The sequence below is a fragment of the Tursiops truncatus genome, chromosome 17, assembly GCF_011762595.2.
Source record: "Tursiops truncatus isolate mTurTru1 chromosome 17, mTurTru1.mat.Y, whole genome shotgun sequence".
In the NCBI taxonomy this organism is placed as follows: domain Eukaryota; kingdom Metazoa; phylum Chordata; class Mammalia; order Artiodactyla; family Delphinidae; genus Tursiops; species Tursiops truncatus.
In genome coordinates this window covers 62391586-62414340 of record NC_047050.1, presented here as the reverse complement: position 1 = coordinate 62414340, position 22755 = coordinate 62391586, and the positions used below count along the sequence as shown (strand labels likewise).

At 38.8% G+C, this 22755-nt stretch overlaps 1 protein-coding gene across 8 annotated transcripts in view; it reads right to left on the bottom strand.

Moving 5' to 3' along the window:
* TBC1D31 (TBC1 domain family member 31) overlaps nt 1–22755 on the bottom strand; it is a 61553-nt gene that overhangs the window by 29000 nt on the left and 9798 nt on the right. For all 8 annotated transcript variants that reach the window (XM_033842845.2, XM_033842843.2, XM_073794711.1 and 5 more), the window contains 5 exons: nt 21140–21318; nt 13553–13704; nt 10607–10766; nt 7809–8009; nt 3129–3305 (listed from right to left, as the gene is read on the bottom strand). In XM_033842845.2, the coding sequence (XP_033698736.1) occupies nt 3129–3305; nt 7809–8009; nt 10607–10766; nt 13553–13704; nt 21140–21318 (869 nt within the window). The remainder of the gene's footprint in view (nt 1–3128; nt 3306–7808; nt 8010–10606; nt 10767–13552; nt 13705–21139; nt 21319–22755) is intronic.

Here is a 22755-nt window from a genome sequence, read left to right as displayed (position 1 = left end):
AGAAGTACTCTACTGTGACCTACTCCTTAGAACTGGCTACGGGTTTTTAGAAGCCGCCCACTCCCAGACAATATTTCTGTAGGGCTTCCAACTTTGATCCAGACTAAGGGCTGCCAGATGCCCTGACCGTGGTGTCACTTTTATTTCCCAGAAGTCAATCATCACCATGCCCACACTAGTTTTCTCAGAAGAGGCTCCTGTGAACTCTCAGGAAAGCTGAAGCCAGACCATGTCTCAGAAACACATTCAACTAATACGGTCAATACCGCCTAACCTTTACACAGCTAGGTTTGTGCCTGCTACTAACTAAACAGTATTTTGTTTAGGGTTACATTGTAGAGGCGATAAAGCTATAAGGAAAGCCAAGGACATAAGGCAAAAGTGAGGACAACGGTTACATCTATGGGACAGGGAGAGAAATGCGATTGGGGACAAGCACACAGGGGACTTCAGAGCTACTGGGAATACTCTATTTCTTAATGTGGATATGAATATGTCCAGAGAAGAGTTAACATGGCAGGTCCGTGACTGCTACCCTTAGAAAGGCCCACTTGAAGGTTGGCCCTTGTCTGGTGTCCAGCTATCTGGATTTCCAGGAAGTTCCCACTATCTCCAGAACGAACAGGAGCGGCTCAGGGCGCCTAAACTGTACACTGTGGTTTATGCTGAACACCTGCTTTCCTTGTGGAGTCTGGAATTTTGCAAGGGAGCCTATAACCAGCCTCCAGTAAAAACCCTGGGCACTGAGTTTCTAATGAACACTTTACACATTCTTCTTTTGAGGGAAGTTTCACATTTTAAAACTGCTTATAGAAGAAAAGAGGTTAAAATTAATGAGAAAAATACCAACAGTTGCTACGAATATGAAGCAACTGGAACCCTCAGATACCTCTTGGTGGGAATATGGATTGTTTAAATCAACCACCTGGGAAACTATCTGACAGTATTTACTAAAGTTGAACATATGCATAGCCCATATGCCAGTAATTCCATTCCTAGGTTTACACCCAACAGAAACATGTCCTTATGCTCAACAAAGATGCCTTAGAATGTTCAGAGCAGCACTGTTTCTAATAGCAAAAAAACCTAGAAAACTACCCAAATGCCTACCAATAGCAGAATGGATAAAGCATGGTTTATTCACTCAATGGAATTCTATACAGCTGTGAATGAATGGTTTACGACCACATGGATCTCTCCAAAATACCGTTAAATGAAAGAAGCCAGAAACAAAAGAGTACCAATTGAATGATCCAATGAACATAAGTACAAAAAAGCCAGAACTAATCTACAGTGTTAAAAGGGAGGAGAGTAGTGATGCTTGGGGTAAGGGGGCAAGTGTCTGGAAGGGAGCAGCAGAGGGGCTTCTAGGGTGCTGGGAATGGTCCATTTTTTGATCTGGGTGCTGATAACACAGGTGTATTCAGTCTGTAAAAATTTACTGAGCTGTGCATTTTTATGCATATGATTGATTAACTGTCAATAAAAAGTTTTGAAAGTCCTTGAAAGTGTTAGCAGGTTGTCTATTAATGTGCATATTTTCTTTCAATTCCAAGGCAATATACGCTCTTTGCAGAAAATTAAGAAAATACAAAAAAATACATATAAAGGAGAATAAAACTGACTGAAATAGGTAATTCTACTACTATCAAAGTTTTTATGCACATGCTCTGACTTAAAAATTCTACTTCTACAGATACATTTGTTCAAATGTCCTAGGAATATCCACTGCATCAGATTGTATTAACAGAAGACTGACGATACAACCTAAATGCCAGTCAGCAGAGTCCTAGTGAGATAAATTAAGTTATATCCATAAATGCAATACTATGCAAATATTTTTAAAATGTTGTAGCACTACATGCACTAATATAAACAGATATTCAATCTGTTAAGTGATAAGAACAAGTTATAAAACAGTGCTATAGTATGATTCCATTTATGTAAAAAAATTTTAAAAAGGTAACAGATATACATTATGTTTATACACAGAAAACTTCTGAAAGGTTATCAACAATTATCTTTTCTTTAAATTTTATTTTATTTTATTGTTTTATTTTTGGCTGCGTTGGGTCTTTGTTGCTGTGCGCGGGCTTCTCGTTGTGGTGGCTTCTCTTGTCATGGAGCACGGGCTTTAGGTGCACACCAGCTTCAGTAGTTGTGGCACATGGGCTCAGCAGTTGTGGCGCACGGGCTTAGTTGCTCCGCGGCATGTGGGATACTCCCGGACCAGGGCTTGAACCCATGTCCCCTGCATTGGCAGGTGGATTCTTAACCACTGCGCCACCAGGGAAGTCCCATCAACAACTATTAACAATGGTCACCACTGGGGAGTGCAATGAAGAGTGGGCTAGGGCACAGGGAGGAAGAAAAGTATGCTTTTGTTCTTTTCCCTTTACAACCTCTATACGAGCATTGTCTAACAGATAAGCAAGAGACAAATGTAATTTAAGTTTTCTTAAAGAATATAATTTAAGTTTCATGTTAAAAAAAGTCAAAAGCAGCAGGTAAAAATCAAATTTAATACATTTATTTAACCCAATGTAATAAAAATATTATCATTTCAACATATAATTAGCATAAAATTATTAACTAATATATTGTACATTCTTTAGGGGTAGGAGATTAAGGGGTACAAACTACTATGTATAAAATAAAGAAGCTACAAGGATCTACGGCACCAGGAATATAGCCAATATTTTATAATAACTTTAAGTGGAGTATAATCTATAAAAATACTGAATCACTATTTTGTACTAATATAATACTGTAAATCAACTACAATTTAAAAACAGATATTTTACATTCTTTTGTTCATAATAAAATCTCAATATCTGATGTGTATTTCACACATATACCACATCTCAAATCAGATCAGCCACATGTGACTAGTGGCTAGCATATTGGACAGTGCAATTCTATACTGTTTTGACTTTTTAAAAAAAACCATAAACGTATTAATTTTATATTAAAAAGTTTTAAAAGCATGTTATAATTTCAGTTACAACTTGCTTCTTTTCCATAATTTTCCTTTAATTCCTAAGAGAAGGAAGAATGATGATGGTCTAGAAATCATAAGACTTGTCTACAGCAGAGCCATGACAAACAAAAGTTTAATATAGTCTTACCTTTTTATTTTCAAAATTACCAGTCAGGTCTTGTTTTAATATTCTAGCTTGTATTTTGTTTTCCCTTGATTTTGCTGGCCGCTGTACTCTTCCTGATGTTACTTTCATCTTAAGATCACCAGAATTCACTTTCCTCTTAGGCAAATCTTCAATCACTTTCACTAAAGGAGGAGGTGGCTAAAAGTGGGGGGGGGAATCCAGTGGTTATCCTTGGAAAATAGACCTGTTAACATATAATTTACAAAATGTATTTTGCTCAATTTAGTAATATGCCTTAATAGATATAATTATCCTTCAGGCAAAAAGTGTAAATAAAATGTCCAAGAATGTTTCCTTGTTGATTAACGAATCAAAGCAAATTTCTGCCGAATTCCTTTGAGCAACGTAATAAAGATCACGATTAACAACAATAAACAGAATTTAGTTATTCCTTGAAAGCTGGCCTCAATCATACAGTATCAATCCATTTTTTACACCTGTATGATAAAGTGAGTAGTAAGGCGGTAATCTGCTGCAGAGAAGGCCCAGTTACACACAGGGCCCTCTAGAATGCTGAGAGAAGCACCCTAACATTCTCTGGGCTCAGGTGAAATTTCTTTGAGGGAAACTGTCACACGACTTTCCTCTGAAAGCACGGGACCCCTGCCTTGTCCTTGGTTACATTTTCTAATCTACATGGAGATGGCTGTCAGTCCCTGACTGCATCAACAGCTTCAGAGGCAGGGCAGAAAGCACGACTTAGATGCCAAACCCTCGTTTTTATGGGGACGAACAGGTAAATAAGCCCCCAACAACTTCAATTTACTTAAGGTAAAATGATTCACTAAGACATTTTCTCTGTGAATAACACTCTCTTTGAAATAAAAAGATCTTCATTGTTCAAAGAAAATAAGCAGATAAAATAGCTCCGGCTTTCTGAGTTCTAAGTATGATTCAAGTAAAAGGACTTTCACAGGGTGTTTTAAAGGTTTGAGACCATTACTGCTGAATGTTCCCTTAGTAATTAGCCCAGATCCAGATCAAAGACAAGGTGGATATGTGATTTTTAAATAATTTTTCTTGAAGCCAAAGTGCCAATTCCTTGCATATGAGAATAAGAACACAATATACTCCAAATGTCCAAATGAACATATTAGATTCAGAAAGACAAATATTACACACATCACCCTGAATTCAAGCTGTCATGAAAGCCAGAACAGTGGGCTTCCATGATGACGTACGATGGAAATGAATCGCCACTCTTTGGGAAAGCTCTCTGAAGCAGAAAACAAACTTTTCTGACCTCCTCCCGCTTCGTCCCCAAAGAAACAAACAGAACAAAGCAAACATCTTGACTCCTTTTAAATAACAGACTATAAAAAGACTACTTTGAGGTTTCAAACAGAGATTTTTCTCACGTTGCCTTCAAAAGTTCAGGACTTCTGCTTTTGAAACCTGCAGCCTATTATAGGAGACCAAGAAAATATTCCCTATTGTCAACTGCAGTATGTACGACACGTAACACTGTAAAATGTATAGAGCAGGTAGTATACATGGCATTGATATTGCATTTTTACTTGTTTTAAAATTATTTTGAAAAGTATTTGAAGTTTTAACTGCATCTGTAAGGGTTTTTTAATAGTGTTTTTCTAGGGTACATTGGTATTTATTCACATCTAGAAAGAGTACAGGATAATACAAAATATAATAACAATAACTCTGACCAAAATAAAGTACAATGACCACTTACTCTATGATTTAATTCTTTACCTATGAAATGTAATTAATAGTGGTCTGATTTCTGAATATTGCCCATCTTTAATATCCCTGAACTATCTTCTAACCTCAGTCCATTCTTCTGTATCTTTATGGTAATATTTATTCTAGTGCCACATTTTTCATGGTTCTTCCATGAAGGAATCTCCCAGAAGTTGGAGCCTGAGATATGACCTGAATTGCCACACCTTAGGAGTGTTAAAACTTCAACAGAGAAATAGGAATTAGCTTACTTATCATTAGCACAATACCAGAAATTCTCCAATGGCAAGAAAACAGGACTTGAAGGAATGAGACACGGGTAATAAGTTTTGCATAAACCTGAGCATTTTGTAGGCCTGGAATAGCACTGGTGGTGCTGGTAATGTGTCCAAAAAAAAAAAATTATCCTTCTTCTGTCATAAGCTAGCTTTTCTGGTCAATATGACCTCAACTTGCTTAATAAATAACAGAGAGAAAGCCAATGACTCATGCTTACCTTGGTTTTTCTCAGATCTTTGTTTCTATTAACAACATTTATCTAGCTCTTACAAAATTCAGCTAGGCTAACAACTCTCATTAAGAATGAATAATGTGGGGCTTCCCTGGTGGCGCAGTGGTTAAGAATCCGCCTGCCAATGCAGGGGACACAGGTTCGAGCCCTGGTCGGGGAAGATCCCACATGCCGCGGAGCAACTAAGCCCGTGTGCCACAACTACTGAGCCTGTGCTCTAGAGCCCGTGAGCCACAACTACTGAAGTCCGCGTGCCTAGAGCCCGTGCTCCGCACCAAGAGAAGCCACCGCAATGAGAAGCCCATGCACCGCAATGAAGAGTAGCCCCCGCTCACCGCAACTAGAGAAAGCCCACGTGCAGCAACAAAGACCCAATGCTGCCAAAAATAAATAAATAAAAATAAATAAAGACGCTCATTGACTGTACAGTGTTGATTCATTAGCACTGAACTCATGCCAACAGCACTGTAGCTCATTCCTGAATGAAGCTTATCTAACACACATATGTTCTCCCTGAGACACCTCCCAGCCCTCTTGTGCTTAGGATACCAGACAGCACGTCAACACTGTGGTTGGGGGACATTTTAAACAGCAAAATCACCAACAAAAATCACAAGAATGTGAAACATGTGGCACTAAATAGACCACGAGAAGGACACTTGTTCCCATGGAGAGCTGAAATAAGGCCGAGTGCTGCTCTGTCTGACCTCGGGGGAGAACCTGCATGAAGGCAACTCCAATTTCTTGCTGCTCTGCACATGCAAATGTCTGTAAATATGCGGTGAGGACTGATTTTAGAGTTGCAGATAAATTTTCACCAACAGACAAACTCACAACTATAGAATCCGTGAATCATGTAGACTGTATACATTTACACACACACAGCAAAAGACTGAGTAGGCATACATTTCAACATCATCTAAGAATGGTGAGACTTGCTGACCTATTTGCTTATCTGTATCTTGATTTTGCTCTGTAATAAGAACTTCTTATCTATCTAATTGGAAAAGAAAAAGGTAAAAAGGAGCGAGTACATGGCAACAAGATTATCATATTAAGAATAGAACACTTGGGCCTGCTAAGGACTAGCTGTGTCATTAGGTTGGGGCATGAGCTGCTCCCCCTGTAAGACGAAATGGTTAGACTAGGTGATCACCGAAGTCCCTCTCAGGGCTACTGTGATACAATTCCAGACCTGGAAAGGCTCCCACAGAACTGGACTCGACAACGAGCTGGGGGAGTTTTAGATAACCATAAGAGAAGTGGGAAGTATATTTTAGATGAGGTGAGTAGTGTAATAACAGACGTAGAAATGAGCACGGTGTCTACGGGGGACGAGGGAAGCTGAAAGTATGAGGAAACACATTAGGGAGAGACGACAAGATTAGAGAGGACTTGGAGAGCCAGGCAGAGGAGTGTGGACTCAATGCAACAGGCAAAAGGAAGGAAGCCACTAAGATAGCATTATTTTAGAAACGATGATGAAAGTATTATTTTAGAAAACTGTTACATTGGGACTTCCCTGGTGGCACAGTGGTTAAGAATCTGTCTGCCAATGCAGGGGGCACAGGTTCGAGCCCTGGTCTGGGAAGATCTCACATGCCGCAGAGCAACTAAGCCCACGCGCCACAACTACTGAGCTTGCGCTCTAGAGCCCGTGCTCCGCAGCAAAGAGAAGCCACCATGATGAGAAGCCCGCGCACCACAACGAAGAGTAGCCTCAGCTACTACTAGCTCTAGCCACAACTAGAGAAAGCCTGCGCACAGCAACAAAGACCCGATGCAGCCAAAAATAAATAAATAAATTTTAAAAAAGAAAAATGTTACATAAAAGATGATGGAGAAAAGCAAAAGAATAAAAAAAAGAATTTAAAAAAACCCATAAAAGATGACTGACGGGCAGGAGCAGGCACTGAGGGCTCTGGGTTTTGGTATATTTGTTTAAGTTACTGTTATTCGAGAGCAGCAAGTGAGCACCAGCACGGGGATGGCCGATATGGAGACAGAACAGGCGGCACATACAGAGGCACCTCAGATTCAAGGACCGCAGGACTTAGTGTTGACTAGATCTGCGAAGTACAGGAATAGAAACAGACATAGTGCTCCAAGGTGTCTAGCCTACAACAATGGGAAGAAAGGGACAGAAATGAAGAGACTGGAACTGAAGACCTCTTTTGGGAAGCAGATCAGAGGGGCACCCTGAATGGGACAAGGACTCCAAACAGATGCCTTTTGTGAAGACAGCAATTTAGGGAGGCAGCATGGGTGAGAAAAGTCTGGAGATGTGGCTTTGGGGGTAAGAGCAGAAACCGTACCCAGGAAAGTGGATAAGGTGCGAGGAGGTTAGAAGCTTGTAACGCGGAGTTTTTATTTTTGATGATACAGCATTTAAACCTTAAAAGAAAAAAGATATTGTTTACTTGATAACATACCTTATTTATTTCTTTTGTTAAAGTCTGAACTGAATATATGTTCAGACTTCCATTTTCCATAATAGATGCAATGTACCGTCCATGGGGGCTAATTGCTGATGAACTAATTCCTTCGTCAAGGCTCCCAATTTCGAAGAGAAGTTTACAAGTCTGTATATTAACAAATCTCATAATGCCGTCCTGACAGAGCACTCCAAGAACCTAAGAGTAGAGGGAAACAACATATGAGTTCCTAAAACACATTTAAGAGTCAAGTCTCAGATGTTAACTGGACTTACGCTGATCATTTCACAATGTATCCAAATACTGAGTCATCATGTTGTACACCCAAAACTAATACAATGTTCTATGTCAATTATACCTCAATTAAAAAAAGTCAGATGTCTGCAAGTCAAACTACACACATACACACATGTGTATTTACATATGTTTTCTTTTCTTTGGTTGGGGAGGGAGGACAGTCAGAGGAGATTATACTCGCAGAGAGCCGTCATGTATTTTAAAATCCCTAATTACGGCTCATGTAGATTCGCCCTGTTCAGGTCCAGATAAGCCTGGCTCTACCCAGAACCAGTAAGGAGCCCATCCTGGGACACTACAGAAAGGTCACCTAAGAATCAGCCCTCCCCACGGGCAGGCGCATCTCCACCAATCCCTCCAGAGGAGTACAGACGATGGCAGTCCTTCACCTTAACTGCACACTGGCCGCCAGAAGCAAGGAAGGTGGAGGGCTTGTTTCCCTTCTCCATCCGCAGCCTGACCAGAGCTAACACCTGTCCTGCTGCCCCACACAAACCTGTGATTCCCGCGGTTGTAACTAGCATTTGGGCTGTGGAGAGGGAAGGTCTGCGAGCTGCAAGGGCAGTTGGGCTGCGGGTCGGAGGGAAGCTAGTCTTTCAAGGGGAAAAAAAATTAGCTGTAACTCATACAACTTAGAACTTAAAAACACATACTAAAAAAGCTTCAACACATGAAACAATAAACCCCTCTGCTGCCTTGTCCACATACAGGTTCTTTTCCCCAGGGCCACCACGTGATCTCGTGAAATGCTGATGTCCCCCGTTACATGAAAGACATAGTCTAGAGGTGGTTGGAGGCAGTTTGAATGTGACAACCTAGAAAGCATGTTCTGGGGCTTCCCTGGTGGCGCAGTGGTTAAGAATCCGCCTGCCAATGCAGAGGACACGGGTTCAAGCCCCGGTCCGGGATCCCACATGCTGCGGAGCAACTAGGCCTATGAGCCACAACTACTGAGCCCATGTGCCACAACTACTGAAGCCCACGTACCTACAGCCTCTGCTCCACAACAAGAGAAGCCACTGCAATGAGAAGCCCGTGCACCACAACAAAGAGTAGCCCCTGTTCACTACAACTAGAGAAAGCCCACGCACAGCAATGAAGACCCAACGCAGCCATAAGTAAACAAATTTATTAAGAAAAATAAAAAGTAAATAAATAAACAGCATGTTCTTCTCTGGGTCAGATGGTAGGAAACCCTCTTATTCAGTTGACGCAACCTCTCTGGAAGGAAATTTGGCAAGATCTATCAAAATTACAGATGCACCTAACCCTGGTACAACTATTTTAACTCTGGGATTTTATCCTACAGACAGGATGTATAAAATGACATGTGCAAAAGTTATGTGTATTAAAAAAAAGGGACATCCCTGGCGGTCTAGTGGTTAAGACTCCGTGCTTCCAGTGCTTCCACTGCAGGGGGCACGGGTTCGATCCCTGGTTGGGGAACTAAGAACCCACATGCTGCGTGGCTTGGCCAAAACATAAATTACAAAAACAAAAAACAAACAAAAATGTTATTCAGCGCAGCACCGTTTGTAACGGAAGAGGACTGAAGACAGGTTACGTGCCCAATAATAAAGGACTGGTGATAATAACCTACACACCTGTAAAGAAGAACGAAGTTCTGTACTGATACAGAAAAATCGTCAAGGTAAACTAAGTTAGGAAAAAACAAGGTAAAAAAAAGGGAAAAACATAAGATTATACAACAGCAGTGGGTTAAGGAGAGTGATTAACTGGGCAAATGGGAGAAAAGAATAAGACTTCACTTTATGCCTTTTTATATTTTTTTATGTTTTCAACCATGTGAAAGCATTATCTACTCAAAAAACTTAAAATAGATATGATACACACATATATTATACATAAATACACAAAACACACACATACACACACACACAATTTGTTAATGTGCAACACCCAAGGTAATTTAAAATAAGAAAGTGAAGGTTCAACTATTCGACTATTAAAGAGAAAAAAGGTGTGTGGCGGGGGGAGCGCGGTGTAAACGACGGCGAGATAGAAAGAGCAGACGTCTCATAGGATTGAGGCAGCCAGCTATGGTAGATAGAACACAGCGTAACAGTGAGAACATTTCAGTTCTAGTCCTACCTTTAATCCTTATAATTAAAGGAGTGTTGACAAGTCACTTCATGTTTCTAAGCTTCAGCGTCACAATCTGTATAATGGTGAGAATACCTTCCCTGCCTACACTCAATGAATTCTTTAAGGATCCAATAAAAAACAGCATGCTTAATCACCCTGTAAACCATAAAGTATGACACAAAGTATACCGATTTCAGAAAAAGGGCAAGTTATCAGTAATATACGGAACCTAAGATTTTTCCATTTTTTCAGTTTTAGACTCTTTACAAGTTATCAGCAGTTTCAAAACCTTGTAACAATCAGGCTACAAGTTAAAGAGAACTAACATAGTGCGGAAATTGATAACGATCTTTCCAAACAAGTACAACTTTACTAACATTTACGTTACTAACCTGATTAGAACCAGCATCAAAACTATCAGGAAGAAATTCTAGGTGGCGAATGGCTCGAACTTTGGTGGGCATCTGGATAATTCTAAATACTTGTTTGGCTTCCAAGCACCACAAATGAAGATGGTTCGATTTGCCCCCAGCAGCCAGGATTTGGCCATCTCTGTATTTAAAAAGGTGAGAAAGTAAGACTAGATGAATTATTTATAGCAGCACTGTCCAATCTGATCCAATATGATGAGAGAAATGTTCTGTATCTATGCTGTCCAATGTAGTCACTACTAGCCACATGTGATTATTGAGAACTAAAATGTGGCTAGCGTTTCTGAGGAAATTAATTCTTGATTTTATTTAATTTTTATTAATTTAAATAGTCCCAGGTATCCAGTGGCTACCATATAGGAAAACTCAGGTTTACAGGAGATTTTTTTTTTTTTTTTTTACCTATTGTGCTAAGATACCAGCTTAACAAATATCTGTTTGATGATTGGGAGTTTCTGAGCAACATTTATATTTTATAGCATAATCTCAAAGACACTTACTACTAACCAACTTTCTGTACTTCACATACGACTGTACTGAACTGATAACAGCATTGCTATATGAAAAACCAAAAAGCCCAAACTTTTTTCCTGCCAAAGAAAGCTACTTTATGTTTAAAAGGTACAGAAAGAATAAGCTGGATTGATTTGCAAGGCTGATGCTCATTCATTCACAAAGGATTATAAAGTGTCTACTATAAGCTAGGTTTCACTCCAGGTGCCAGGGACACAGTGGTGAACAAGAAGACAGGTAAGATCCCTGCTCTCAGGGGATTTTCAGTCTAGAGGAAGGTAAAGAAACAAATAAATGAACTTGATATCAGCTGTTAAGTTCTTTAAAGAACTCTAAAACGAGGTAATGTTACAGAGCTGGGAAAGGAGGAAGATCTACTACATAAGTGATGTGAATGGGCCAGTCACGGGGTGACTTGGAGAAAGAATTCCATGCTGGTCAGTACTCCTGACTGGCCAGAAGAAAAACGTTGAGATAGGTGTAAATAACAAAGAGAAGCCACACTCAAGTGTGGCTGGAACACAGTAAGGGGAAATAAGATGAGAAAAGAGAGGGAGGCCTAGACCAGAGGACAAAGATCTCAGGGACATGGCAGGGAGCTGGATTTTCTAAGAGCAGTGGAAAGCCTTTTACAGGAGTTCAATAGGGAAATGACATGATCTGACTTAATGATTTGAGAAGACCACTCTATCTGCTTTGTAGACACTGACTTTAGGAAATGAGACTGAAAACAGGGAGACCAAATAAGGGAGCTATTACAGTAGCCTGAAAAAGACTACGATAGTTTGGACTGGGGTAATAGCTGTAGCAATGGACAAAGGAAAGTAGACCAATTCAAGATACAGTTTGGTAGAGTTGATGGGATTTACTGATAACTCAGAAGAAGAGGGTGAGAGAAAGAGAGGAAATAACATCCATTAATATCTGGAAACAATGACCAACCCACCCACAGTGAGAACCTAGCACCCAGATTAAGTGTCAATGTATCATTTCTCACAAAAATAAACCCACACCCTTTAGAGAAATGGCTGATTCCATTTTGGGACAGGAAATACACAAGACAAGACTGGAACATCTTGTTGGACCAGAGAGAATGAGAACTATCACAGACAACCGGGGTTGTATCAAAAGGGTTCGTTCAAAGCCGACCTGGAGAGGATCCCACTGGTCAAAGATGAGAGAACTGGAGCATCACTAAGAATAATAACTTCAATGGGTCAAATCATGTCAACTGTGTTTAAGTCCATGAGCTTACAAAGATTAAAGACAAAAAACTTCATTGGCCACCTTTGAAGATGCCAAAAAATCAATCCATTATTTTGGTGAAAAAAAATTTTTTTTTAAAATAGGAAGAAATCCAGCATTTATCCTGCCTTTCCTTTACAAACTGTACAGTAAAGTAACCAAAGAGTTGAGAGGCAGTTTCTTCCTTTTTTTTTTTAATTTTTATGGAGTATAGTTGATGAGAGGAAGTTTCTTTCTATAGAAGGTTTTGGTTAATAAGGGAGAAGGAAAGACAGAGTCAGAATAGCACCATTTGCTAACCCCCAATGCAACACACGATATCTAGGTAATGATCATCAATGGCCACTAATATCACAAAAGAAAGAGTTCTGTGTTCCTCTCGATGAAGGTACATAAACCGCCTACAATGTCTTCTTGCCCCCAAATCAAACCAGATCAAGATCTAGCCTCCAATTTACAGGAAATATAGGTGTAACCAGTTTATAGTAAATATAGACGAGAGAAGCTCACATTAAACAGCATCACCGGGATGCAAAGAGCAAAATCCAGAATGTAGAAAACTACAGGACAAATGACCAGTTCTTTAACAAATAAACTGCAAGGAAAATACAAGAAGAGAGATATACCAACCGAGGCAACATGTGAACCTTATTTTGCTCCTGACTTGAACAAACCAACCATAAAAAATAATTATTAGACAAATCAGGGAAATATGAATAACTAGATATATGATATGATATTATGAATTTTTAAAAGTCTGATGATAGTACCATGGTTATGTTTCAAAAAGGGTCCTATCCTTTAGAGATACACGCTGAAATACTTACGCATGAAATGATACACTTGGGCTTTGCTTTATGACAGTGCAGTAGAGAAATGGTAGGTAGAGTAATAGACAAAGTAGGAGTGGCTATTAGCTAATGCTTATTATAGCTAACGAAGAGTGCTAGCCTTGAGATTTCATGTACTTTTATATTTTTGTGTACATTTTCCACAATAAGTAAAAAACTTATTACCATATCTTAGATCATACCTAAGTTTGAAGGAAACTTTTGCTTATAGGACAATAAAATACTGAATGAAAATTTATAAAATTTCCCTGGAAGTTAAATTTCATAAAAATCCTTAGTGTCTTAAAGAGGACATTACCTGGTCACAGCAAACACTTTGTATAATATACTAGAGCTTTCGGGTGGAGCTGGTAATTGATATTTGCAAACAAGAGTATCACATTCCCAGGCGAAGATGGAATTATCTTTAAAACAACTCAGGATGGTATTAGTTAGTGGTAGAAAGAAAACCTAAAGAGGAAGAAAAAAAGTTATCGTTCATATAAGGATCATACAGTCCTCTTTAAATTCAAAATTTACAAGTAGTTAATTTTTCTGTCTTAAAATTATTTTTTCTTAAAATGGAGAAAAACACATTTACAACATACGACAGGGGAGAAAACTGATATTTTTACATACTATTATAAACTAAAAAGAAAAGGTAAACTCCTTTAAACAAAAAACAGGTGACTATAATGACTAGGCTATTCATAAAATACTAGGTAACAATTTAAAATATTTAACCTTATAAAAGATTCAAATGAAAATAAGATACCATGTTATGTGTATCAAATTTATTTTAAAATAATGCACACACATACATATACACAAACTATACATATATTAACATACGTATTATATTTATAAGCTATATACTAATATAAATACTATATTGAGTACTAACTACAGATAAGTGTTAAAAAATATTAAATGTTGGTGAAAGTATAGATAAAGGCACTGTCATACACTGCTGCGGATAGTAAAAACTGGTTAAAGATACTGTCTAACAGCTCAACAACCTTAAAAATCTCTCTCTTCTGAACTAGTCAATCTGCTTCTAAGAGTTAATCCTTTGGGGAAAAAATCAGCAAAATGCTTTAAGATAAATGTGTATAAATGTTTGCTAAGCATTATTTGTAAAAGTAAAAAGTTGAAAACAAATACATGATATTTTATTAGATTCAATTTATTTAATGGACAGATGAGACTGAAATTGGTAGTGAAGTTGAAAATACCATTTTATTCTAATTTCTATTTTTCTATTGCATAAGCAGTAAGCAATGCTTACTTTTGATAATATAAAATTTTTATTAAAGTTGACCAATATTTTCTCATAAGAGTTTCAATGGCCTCAAATATAATTTTATGTGTCATTTGTGTAAAACACACAAAGTGAGGTAGGAAAGGAAGCAAAGAAGGAAAGAAAATGAAAAAAATTCAATGTCCTAAGGACAAATATTCCTACCTATCCTCTCAAAATACTGGGTTGGCCAAAAAGTTCTTTCGGTTTTAAGTAAAAATAAAAGACACGTTTTTCATTTTCACCAAGAACTTTATTGAACAACATATTCATTAACCAAACGAACTTTCTGGTCAATCCAATAACACCCCAGAAAGAGCTTGAGACATTTCACACGGTTTGATCATTAGTTAGAGCTCTAGCTATTTATTCTTTTTTTCCCTTATTTTTTCCTCAATATAGCTTTGGTCTTATATTTCACTTACTTACTTACTTACTTATTTATTTATTTATTTATGGCTGTGTTGGGTCTTCGTTTCTGTGCGAGGGCTTTCTCCAGTTGTGGCAAGCGGGGGCCACTCTTCATCGCGGTGGGCAGGCCTCTCACTATCGCGGCCTCTCTTGTTGCTGAGCGCAGGCTCAGTAGTTGTGGCTCACGGGCCTAGTTGCTCCGCGGCATGTGGGATCTTCCCAGACCAGGGCTCGAACCTGTGTCCCCTGCATTGGCAGGCAGATTCTCAACCACTGAGCCACCAGGGAAGCCCATCACTCCTCTTTTGAATTACAGAATAATTATACTTTCTTTATACATATGTCTGCCCACAGGAAATCGACCCAGGGACTCTATGCATGGGACCCCATACACTGTGGACAAAATTGAGCGAGAGGTGTCATCCTTCACAGCTGCCTTGGGATGAAGAAGACCCTTGGTTGGGTTCTGAGAGGGCAGACGCCTTGTCTATTTTGTTTATTTTTGTGTAGTCAGTGCTGAGCACAATGACAGGAATGTAGTAAAGGTGCTCAACAGTATTTGTTGAATAAATGAATGAACGAACCCTTTTCTGAGTTGTACAGTATATGTATGTCCATCTTTAACAGTTAGTGCTGAGTTCCAGGTATTTATTCTTTCCCATCCAGACCAGCCTTAACTGCGTTATAGCTTATTGTAACACTACATTTGAACGTATCTTGTTGCTTCTACTGGTGTGTCTTTACAAGCTTTATTATTATTTTTTTTGCGGTACGCAGGCCTCTCGCTGGTGTGGCCTCTCCCGCTGCGGAGCACAGGCTCCGGACACGCAGGCTCAGTGGCCATGGCTCACGGGCCCAGCCGCTCTGCAGCACGTGGGATCCTCCCGGACCGGGGCACAAACCCGTGTCCCCTGCATCGACAGGCAGACTCTCAACCACTGCGCCACCAGGGAAGCCCCAGCTTTATTATTTTTAAAATATGTGACTTTCTGTGTTGGCAAGAGAGAGGGGCAGGGACTCACAGAGGAGGCAGGGCACCTTTAAGGATTTGTTACCTCTTATTCCGACCCCTGATCTATCACACACCTTCACAATTTTACTGGCGTCAGAGGGAGTGCTACATTCCTTGGGGATGAAGTGTTCAGTGTCTACAGCACTGGATTGGGGCGTCTCTGAGTATTCAGAATCTGGATATAACTGTCATCACAGTAATGAGAGAGAGCTGTCCTAGGGAAAAGCAGCATGAACACTGCATCTACCATGGCTTTCCCCAGTGTTACAAAAATAACGGGTCAATAAGGCATCTATGTGAAATACCGTAGCCTTGCAACGAACTTCTGTTATTGTCACCCAGCCTATTAGGAAATGATTCTAATAGTTAACGACATTACTATAAGAATTTTAGGGAATTGTAAATATATATATATTTATATATATATTACACATATATACTAGTATCTGTTTTTTGATAATAGTGCTAAAAATACATACATACGCACATATAAAATATACTATGGAACATACTGGTTAACTAGAACACTCTACTAAGGACTAAAGCTAATAAGACAATAAAAAATGGTAACTCAGCTACATCAGGTGCTGATGCCCTTGCCTGACCCAACTCCTCCTCACTTCTGTCCTGAGCTCACTCTGTCAAAGACAATCTGGTAGGTCTTTTGCCAGTTTCATTATGTTAAGAAGATTTGTAATATGAAGGTCATACAGAAAGAATTTGCAGTGAATACATTATAATCTATAATGAATGCCCTAAAACACTGTTTCAAATCTGATGTCAAAAAAAGTGACTTGAGGGGGCTTCCCTGGTGGCGCAGTGGTTGAGAGTCCGCCTGCCGATGCAGGGGACACGGGTTCGTGCCCGAGTCCGGGAGGGTCCCACGTGCCGCGGAGCGGCTGGGCCCGTGAGCCATGGCCGCTGAGCCTGCGCGTCCGGAGCCTGTGCTCCGCAGCGGGAGAGGCCACAACAGTGAGAGGCCCGCGTACCGCAAAAAAAAAAAAAAAAAAGTGACTTGAAATTTTTATTATAATTAGCAATATTTTTCTAGAAAAGTAATAAAGTTTATTCCTACTGGGAGAAGCAAAAGCTTAAAAGTTAATGAACATCAGCTGCTATTTTGAGGCACAGCTGTGACAGATTGTTGCCAACATGATTATTCATTACTAGATTTGTGATTTTAATTGCCAGATTTCAATGATTATAAAATTGTTCCTAATGAATCATGTCATTATTAATATAGTGTCATCTCCTGACAAACATAAAATGCCTAGAAGAAACTTCAAAAGCAGTAACAAAATATACTCTTTGGAGGGTTGGCTGCAGTTTTTCCTTACAAAATATGAAAATCCTGGCCTTCCCAATTCACTTTTGAGAGGTATGTGAGTCCTTTCCAAAGTTTAAAGAGTTCAGGATAGTAATAACAGAAAGTTAAGGTCAAATGTACAATTCAGCAAAAATTTAGTGAGCGCCCATTGTATACAGAGACTGAGTAAGCTCGGTAACACACTATTTAATGTTTTCTGATACCCATCACAAAACCTTTTCTGATACATACTGAACGACAGTAATTAGAAATCTCAGGATTTGTTCCAAAATCTTTAACTAAAGAGCTAAATATCTTACCTCCAAGTATCAAAAAAAGAATCAAAATTTCCTAATTTGAAGAAATGTAATTGGTCTACCTGAGAGGCAGTATGGCGTAATGGAATGACTTCAGAGTGAAACAAGCTTCGGTTCAAAACTGCAACTCTTTCATAAACTATGTGACACTTTCTGAAGTGCAGTTTCCCCAATTGTAAAATGAGAATAATAGTATCTACCTTTTAGGATTATTTAAGCTTAAAAATAACAAAACAAAGTGTTAAGTACATAGTAAGGACTCAACAATTGGTATCTATTACTATTAGTGTTAATTACCGCTATTGCTGGGTACAAAAATCAGTGGAAAGAGGATGGAGTGGTAAGTTCTCTAAAAACATTTTGAAATCAAAGGTCTGTAGTTCCTTATCTGAAACCTTTAGGGACAGATGTGTTCCAGAATTCAGAATTACTTCCAATTTGAGAACGGTAATACAATGCCTGTTCTGTAATATTATGTAGAACCCCCAGTGACCTGGAGCAACACTCCATACTCAAACGTACTAATATTTCAGCCTCATGTCAATTTAGTTCAGATTTTGCTGCTAGATGAATTCCAATCAGATTTTGCCACAAAATGAGTTATTAAAAAACATCTGGGTTTTTGAGTTGCTAATAAGGGATTGTGCATCTATTTAATATAGTTCAAAAGAAAAAGAATACATTTCCCTTATAGCTTTTTAAGAAGATATGTAATTGCACTGAGATAATCTCATCATAAAGCTAGATAATAGATAACAATAATAAATAATAACATTAATGACAATATAGAAATAGCAGCTGCAGCTAACTGGTACTAAGCACTTCTATAAACAAGCATCGTGCTAAGTGCTTTGCATAGATTATCACATTCAGTCCAGAAACTAACCCTGAGGTAAGCACGATTACTATTTTCATCTTACACACAAGGTAAACAGCTTGTCAAAAATGTTTAACGTGAATCTACTCAAGACTTTAGACCTAAATTCAAGTTTACAACAAATACAGGTGAGAGAACCAGTTAAATGACATAATGAGGAAACAGACAAATCCAGAATGTGGGGCATTTTCCAACACAACTAACTGGCCTGGTCTCTCAAAAAAAAAAAAAAAGAAAGAAAAATTCATGTTATGGGAAAAAAAGAGAAAGGTAGGAGACCATTTTAGGTTAAAAGAGCCATCATAAAATGAAACCCATAGAATCATGTGTCACCACGTGTCATCAAGGGAAAAAAAAATCACAAAACTTTTATTTAAAATATAAAATCAGGGACTTCCTTGGTGGCACAGTGGTTAAGAATCCACCTGCCAATGCAGGAGACATGGGTTCGATCCCTAGTCCAGGAAGATCTCACATGCCGCAGAGCAACTAAGCCCGTGTGCCGCAACTACTGAGCCCGCATGCCACAACTATTGAAGCCTGCTTGCCTAGAGCCCATGCTCCACAACAAGAGAAGCCATCACAATGAGAAGCCTGTGCACCACAATGAAAGAGTAGCCCTCACTCGCAGCAACAAAGACCCAGCACAGCCAAAAATAAATAAATAAATTTATATAAAAAAATAAAGTATAAAAGCAGAAACTGCAATAAAAATACAGGTGTAATAAAAACTTGATAAGAATAAAACTTTTACTTTAAGATTAGTTTATAACTATTTCCTATTTTCAACAGAATAAGCCAGGAGTGACAACCACCTGACTCATCTCCAGTCCTTGTATGGTGCAGGAGAGAATGGCTTTTACATTTTAAAATTATTTCATTTCAGATGGTTATGTAAGTACACACATAATATCCTCAATTTTGCTCTTGGCCAGCAAAAGCAAAAATGTTTACTAGCTGGTGTTTCGAGGAAAAGTTTGCTGGTAACTTATAGACTATGATGTTCTATTATTTTAGAGTATACTTAAATGTATACTGCATACTGTATTCACATTTACTACATTTAATTTTTTTCTCTTATCACAAACATTTGGAATCCTATTCTTTAAACTAAAATGTCCGAATGACCACGGCAAGGCTAACATTGGCAACTATTCCATGTATACTAATTCTAATTTCATGGTGAAAAGAACAGATGGTTTTTATGTCATTGTTTCATGACTGTTTCCACTGTGGGTTCAACTTTCAATGTTCTCTACCTTAGAATTTAAAATTCAATTTAAGTATTAAGGCAGTTAAAGAATAAAAGACCTACCAAGGCATTTGGCCTAAATACCTGATGAGTAATCTGGCTATAGCTTTTATCTTTTTTAAATTATTAAGATCTCTGAGATTTCCGTGGAGACTACAAAATAAATTTTTGGTTGACATGCACTGCTAGCTGTTCATGTTAATAACCAAGAAACTAAAGCAATACTGCATGTATACTATAACCTGAAGCAAAATAATTAAATGGGAGGTGCAGACAATTCTGAAAATAGCATTTAGCTAATCAAATAGAAGAAAAAAAGAAAACCTTAAAAGCAAAAGAAATGAATTTTTAAAAAAGTGATATATGTGTACAATGGAATACTGATCAGCAATAAAAAGGAACAAACTACTGATACATACAACAGCATGGATGAATCTCAAAAACATGATGCTGAATGAGAAAAGCTTTTACACATACCATTACTGACCAGCTCTACTTACGTGAAATTTTAGAACAGATAAAACTAACCTCTGGTGGAAAAACATCAGAGGAATCCTTACCTGGGAAGGGATATAATGTAACTTCCTGGGATGATGGTAATAATAGGTCTGTACATGTTACAAAAGTGTATGTATTTGCCGAAACTTAATAAATGAATACTTAAAGATTTGTGCATTGTACACAAATTTTACATCAACAAATACTGAACCCAATTAAATGTAGTTAATTAAATGCAGGCTTAAAGCATGGATGGGCAAGCGCTGATGTCTGCAATTTACTTTAAAATGCAAAGAAAAAGGGCTTCCCTGGTGGTGCAGTGGTTGCGAGTCCGCCTGCCGATGCAGGGGACACGGGTTTGTGCCCCGGTCCGGGAAGATCCCACGTGCCGCAGAGCAGCTGGGCCCGTGAGCCATGGCCGCTGAGCCTGTGCGTCCGGAGCCTGTGCTCCGCAATGGGAGAGGCCACAACAGTGAGAGGCCCGCATACAGCAAAAAAAAAAAAAAAAAAAAAAAAAATGCAAAAAAAAAAAAGATGAGTTAATAAACAGAGGAACAGAAAGATGGATAGATCCATCATATAGTTTACTAACATGTAAGTATAGTATAGTATAGTAGGATCTAGACCATGGGTGTACATGTGTTCACTGTGAAATTCTTGTATATATATAAAATCTGCTATATATTTGAAATTTTTCATAATTGGGTTAAGAAATAAAACAAAATCAACCAGCTAAGTAAAGACTAACACCTAACTAAAGTTGAAGTTACACACTATAATAATAATTAAAAAAAAAAAAAGGTTTGCTTGTTGCTGAGTTACGAAGGCATAGCTAAGTGGGACAAAGCGAACCATTACTTATAATACCTATATTCTGATCAAGAAACTAGCCTGAGAAGCACAACAGACCAAGATGTGTCCCCCTTCACTAACCTTTTGTATACCCACAGACTGGAGAATATTCAGCTTTCTTTTTCTTTGAAAGGTATCCAAGTCCCATAGCTGTGCTGTATCAGAAGAAGTAGTGATGGCGTATCTCCCGGATGCGTGCACAGAGATCGAGAACACCGACGATTCATGTCCTCTCATCCAGCTAACTAGCTGCTTGGTGACTGTGGGAAAAAGGAAAACAGATATACAGGTCAAACCCTATATTTCATCCGAGAACTGATTCAGTTGATGGCTAGGGATTATATGAGGTCCCTCCATCTCCGTTAACATCTAAAAAGAATGGAAGCCGGTGGCTGGTCGATGAAGTGCACCGTAGGACATGTTAGTAGCATGTGTAACACCGAGGTTGGAGGAGAGGAGGCCGAAAGAGGGTTTAAGAACAGCCTTGAATGTGACGTGATGGAGTCTGGGCTTTCTCTTGAAATAGTTTTACGCAGAAGAATACCATATCTGGTCTGTTTCAGAAAGCACTTTGAAGATATGATGGATATACTAGAAAGAGGAAGAGATTACAAAATGACTAGTTTATCTGTTGCTGTAATAACCCAGGCAGGAGATAAGAAGGGTCTATACTAAGAACGCGGCAATGGAGAAAGGAACAAACTCAAGAGCTACAAAAGAAATATCAAAGGACTCAGTGATTAAATGGATGTGTTGAGACAAAAGAGGAGGTGAGACTCCAGTGGCTCTGGTTTAGTTACATAAGCAGGTGGTGATTCTACTTCCTGACATAAATACGCAAGGAGGGACAGGCTTGGCAGTGTGAGAAGAGGTAAGAAATTTGATCTTTTACATTGATTTGGTGTGTGTACGTGTGTGTGTGTGACACACAAGCAGAGAGAACAGTCTGGTAGAGAAAACACCAAAAACTCTTCATAATAATTATCAATGGGTAATAAAATTACAGTGATTTTTACTTTCTCTTTACATTTTTCTGTGTCTCTAAGTTTTCTATAATAGGCATGGGATACTTTTTGGGTCATATTTTTTTCCTCCAGAAAGATGGAAGTGGGGAGAACAGTCAGAAAGCAAGATGTAAATCTGGGAAACATTAAGACACAAAGTAGGTCAAAACTGTAGATAGAGGAACAGATAAACCCTTGGGAAGGGAGGAGTGGTTTCCAAACACCAGTCTGAAGTCTGGCATTACTTAATGCTCAATTTTTCACTGGCCTTCAGTGAAATGAGAAAAGGATAACGTAATGAGTTTTTCACAAAGCTAAATTTAAAGTACTACCTTTAAAAAAAAAAAAGTACTACCTTTTAATCTATTGTATCCTTCTAAGTTTTTATGTTTTAAAAAAAAATCCCTTGTTGGGCTTCCCTGGTGGCACAGTGGTTGAGAGTCTGCCTGCCGATGCAGGGGATGCGGGTTCGTGCCGCGGTCTGGGAAGATCCCACATGCTGCGGAGCGGCTGGGCCCGTGAGCCATGGCCACTGAGCCTGCGCGTCCGGAGCCTGTGCTCCGCAGCGGGAGAGGCCACAACAGTGAGAGGCCCGCGTACCGCAAAAAAAAAAAAAATCCCTAGTTTTATGAAATGAAGTTATATTGTTTTTTTCCAATGTCAATCAGCAAAATTAAAAGTTGACTACCTATG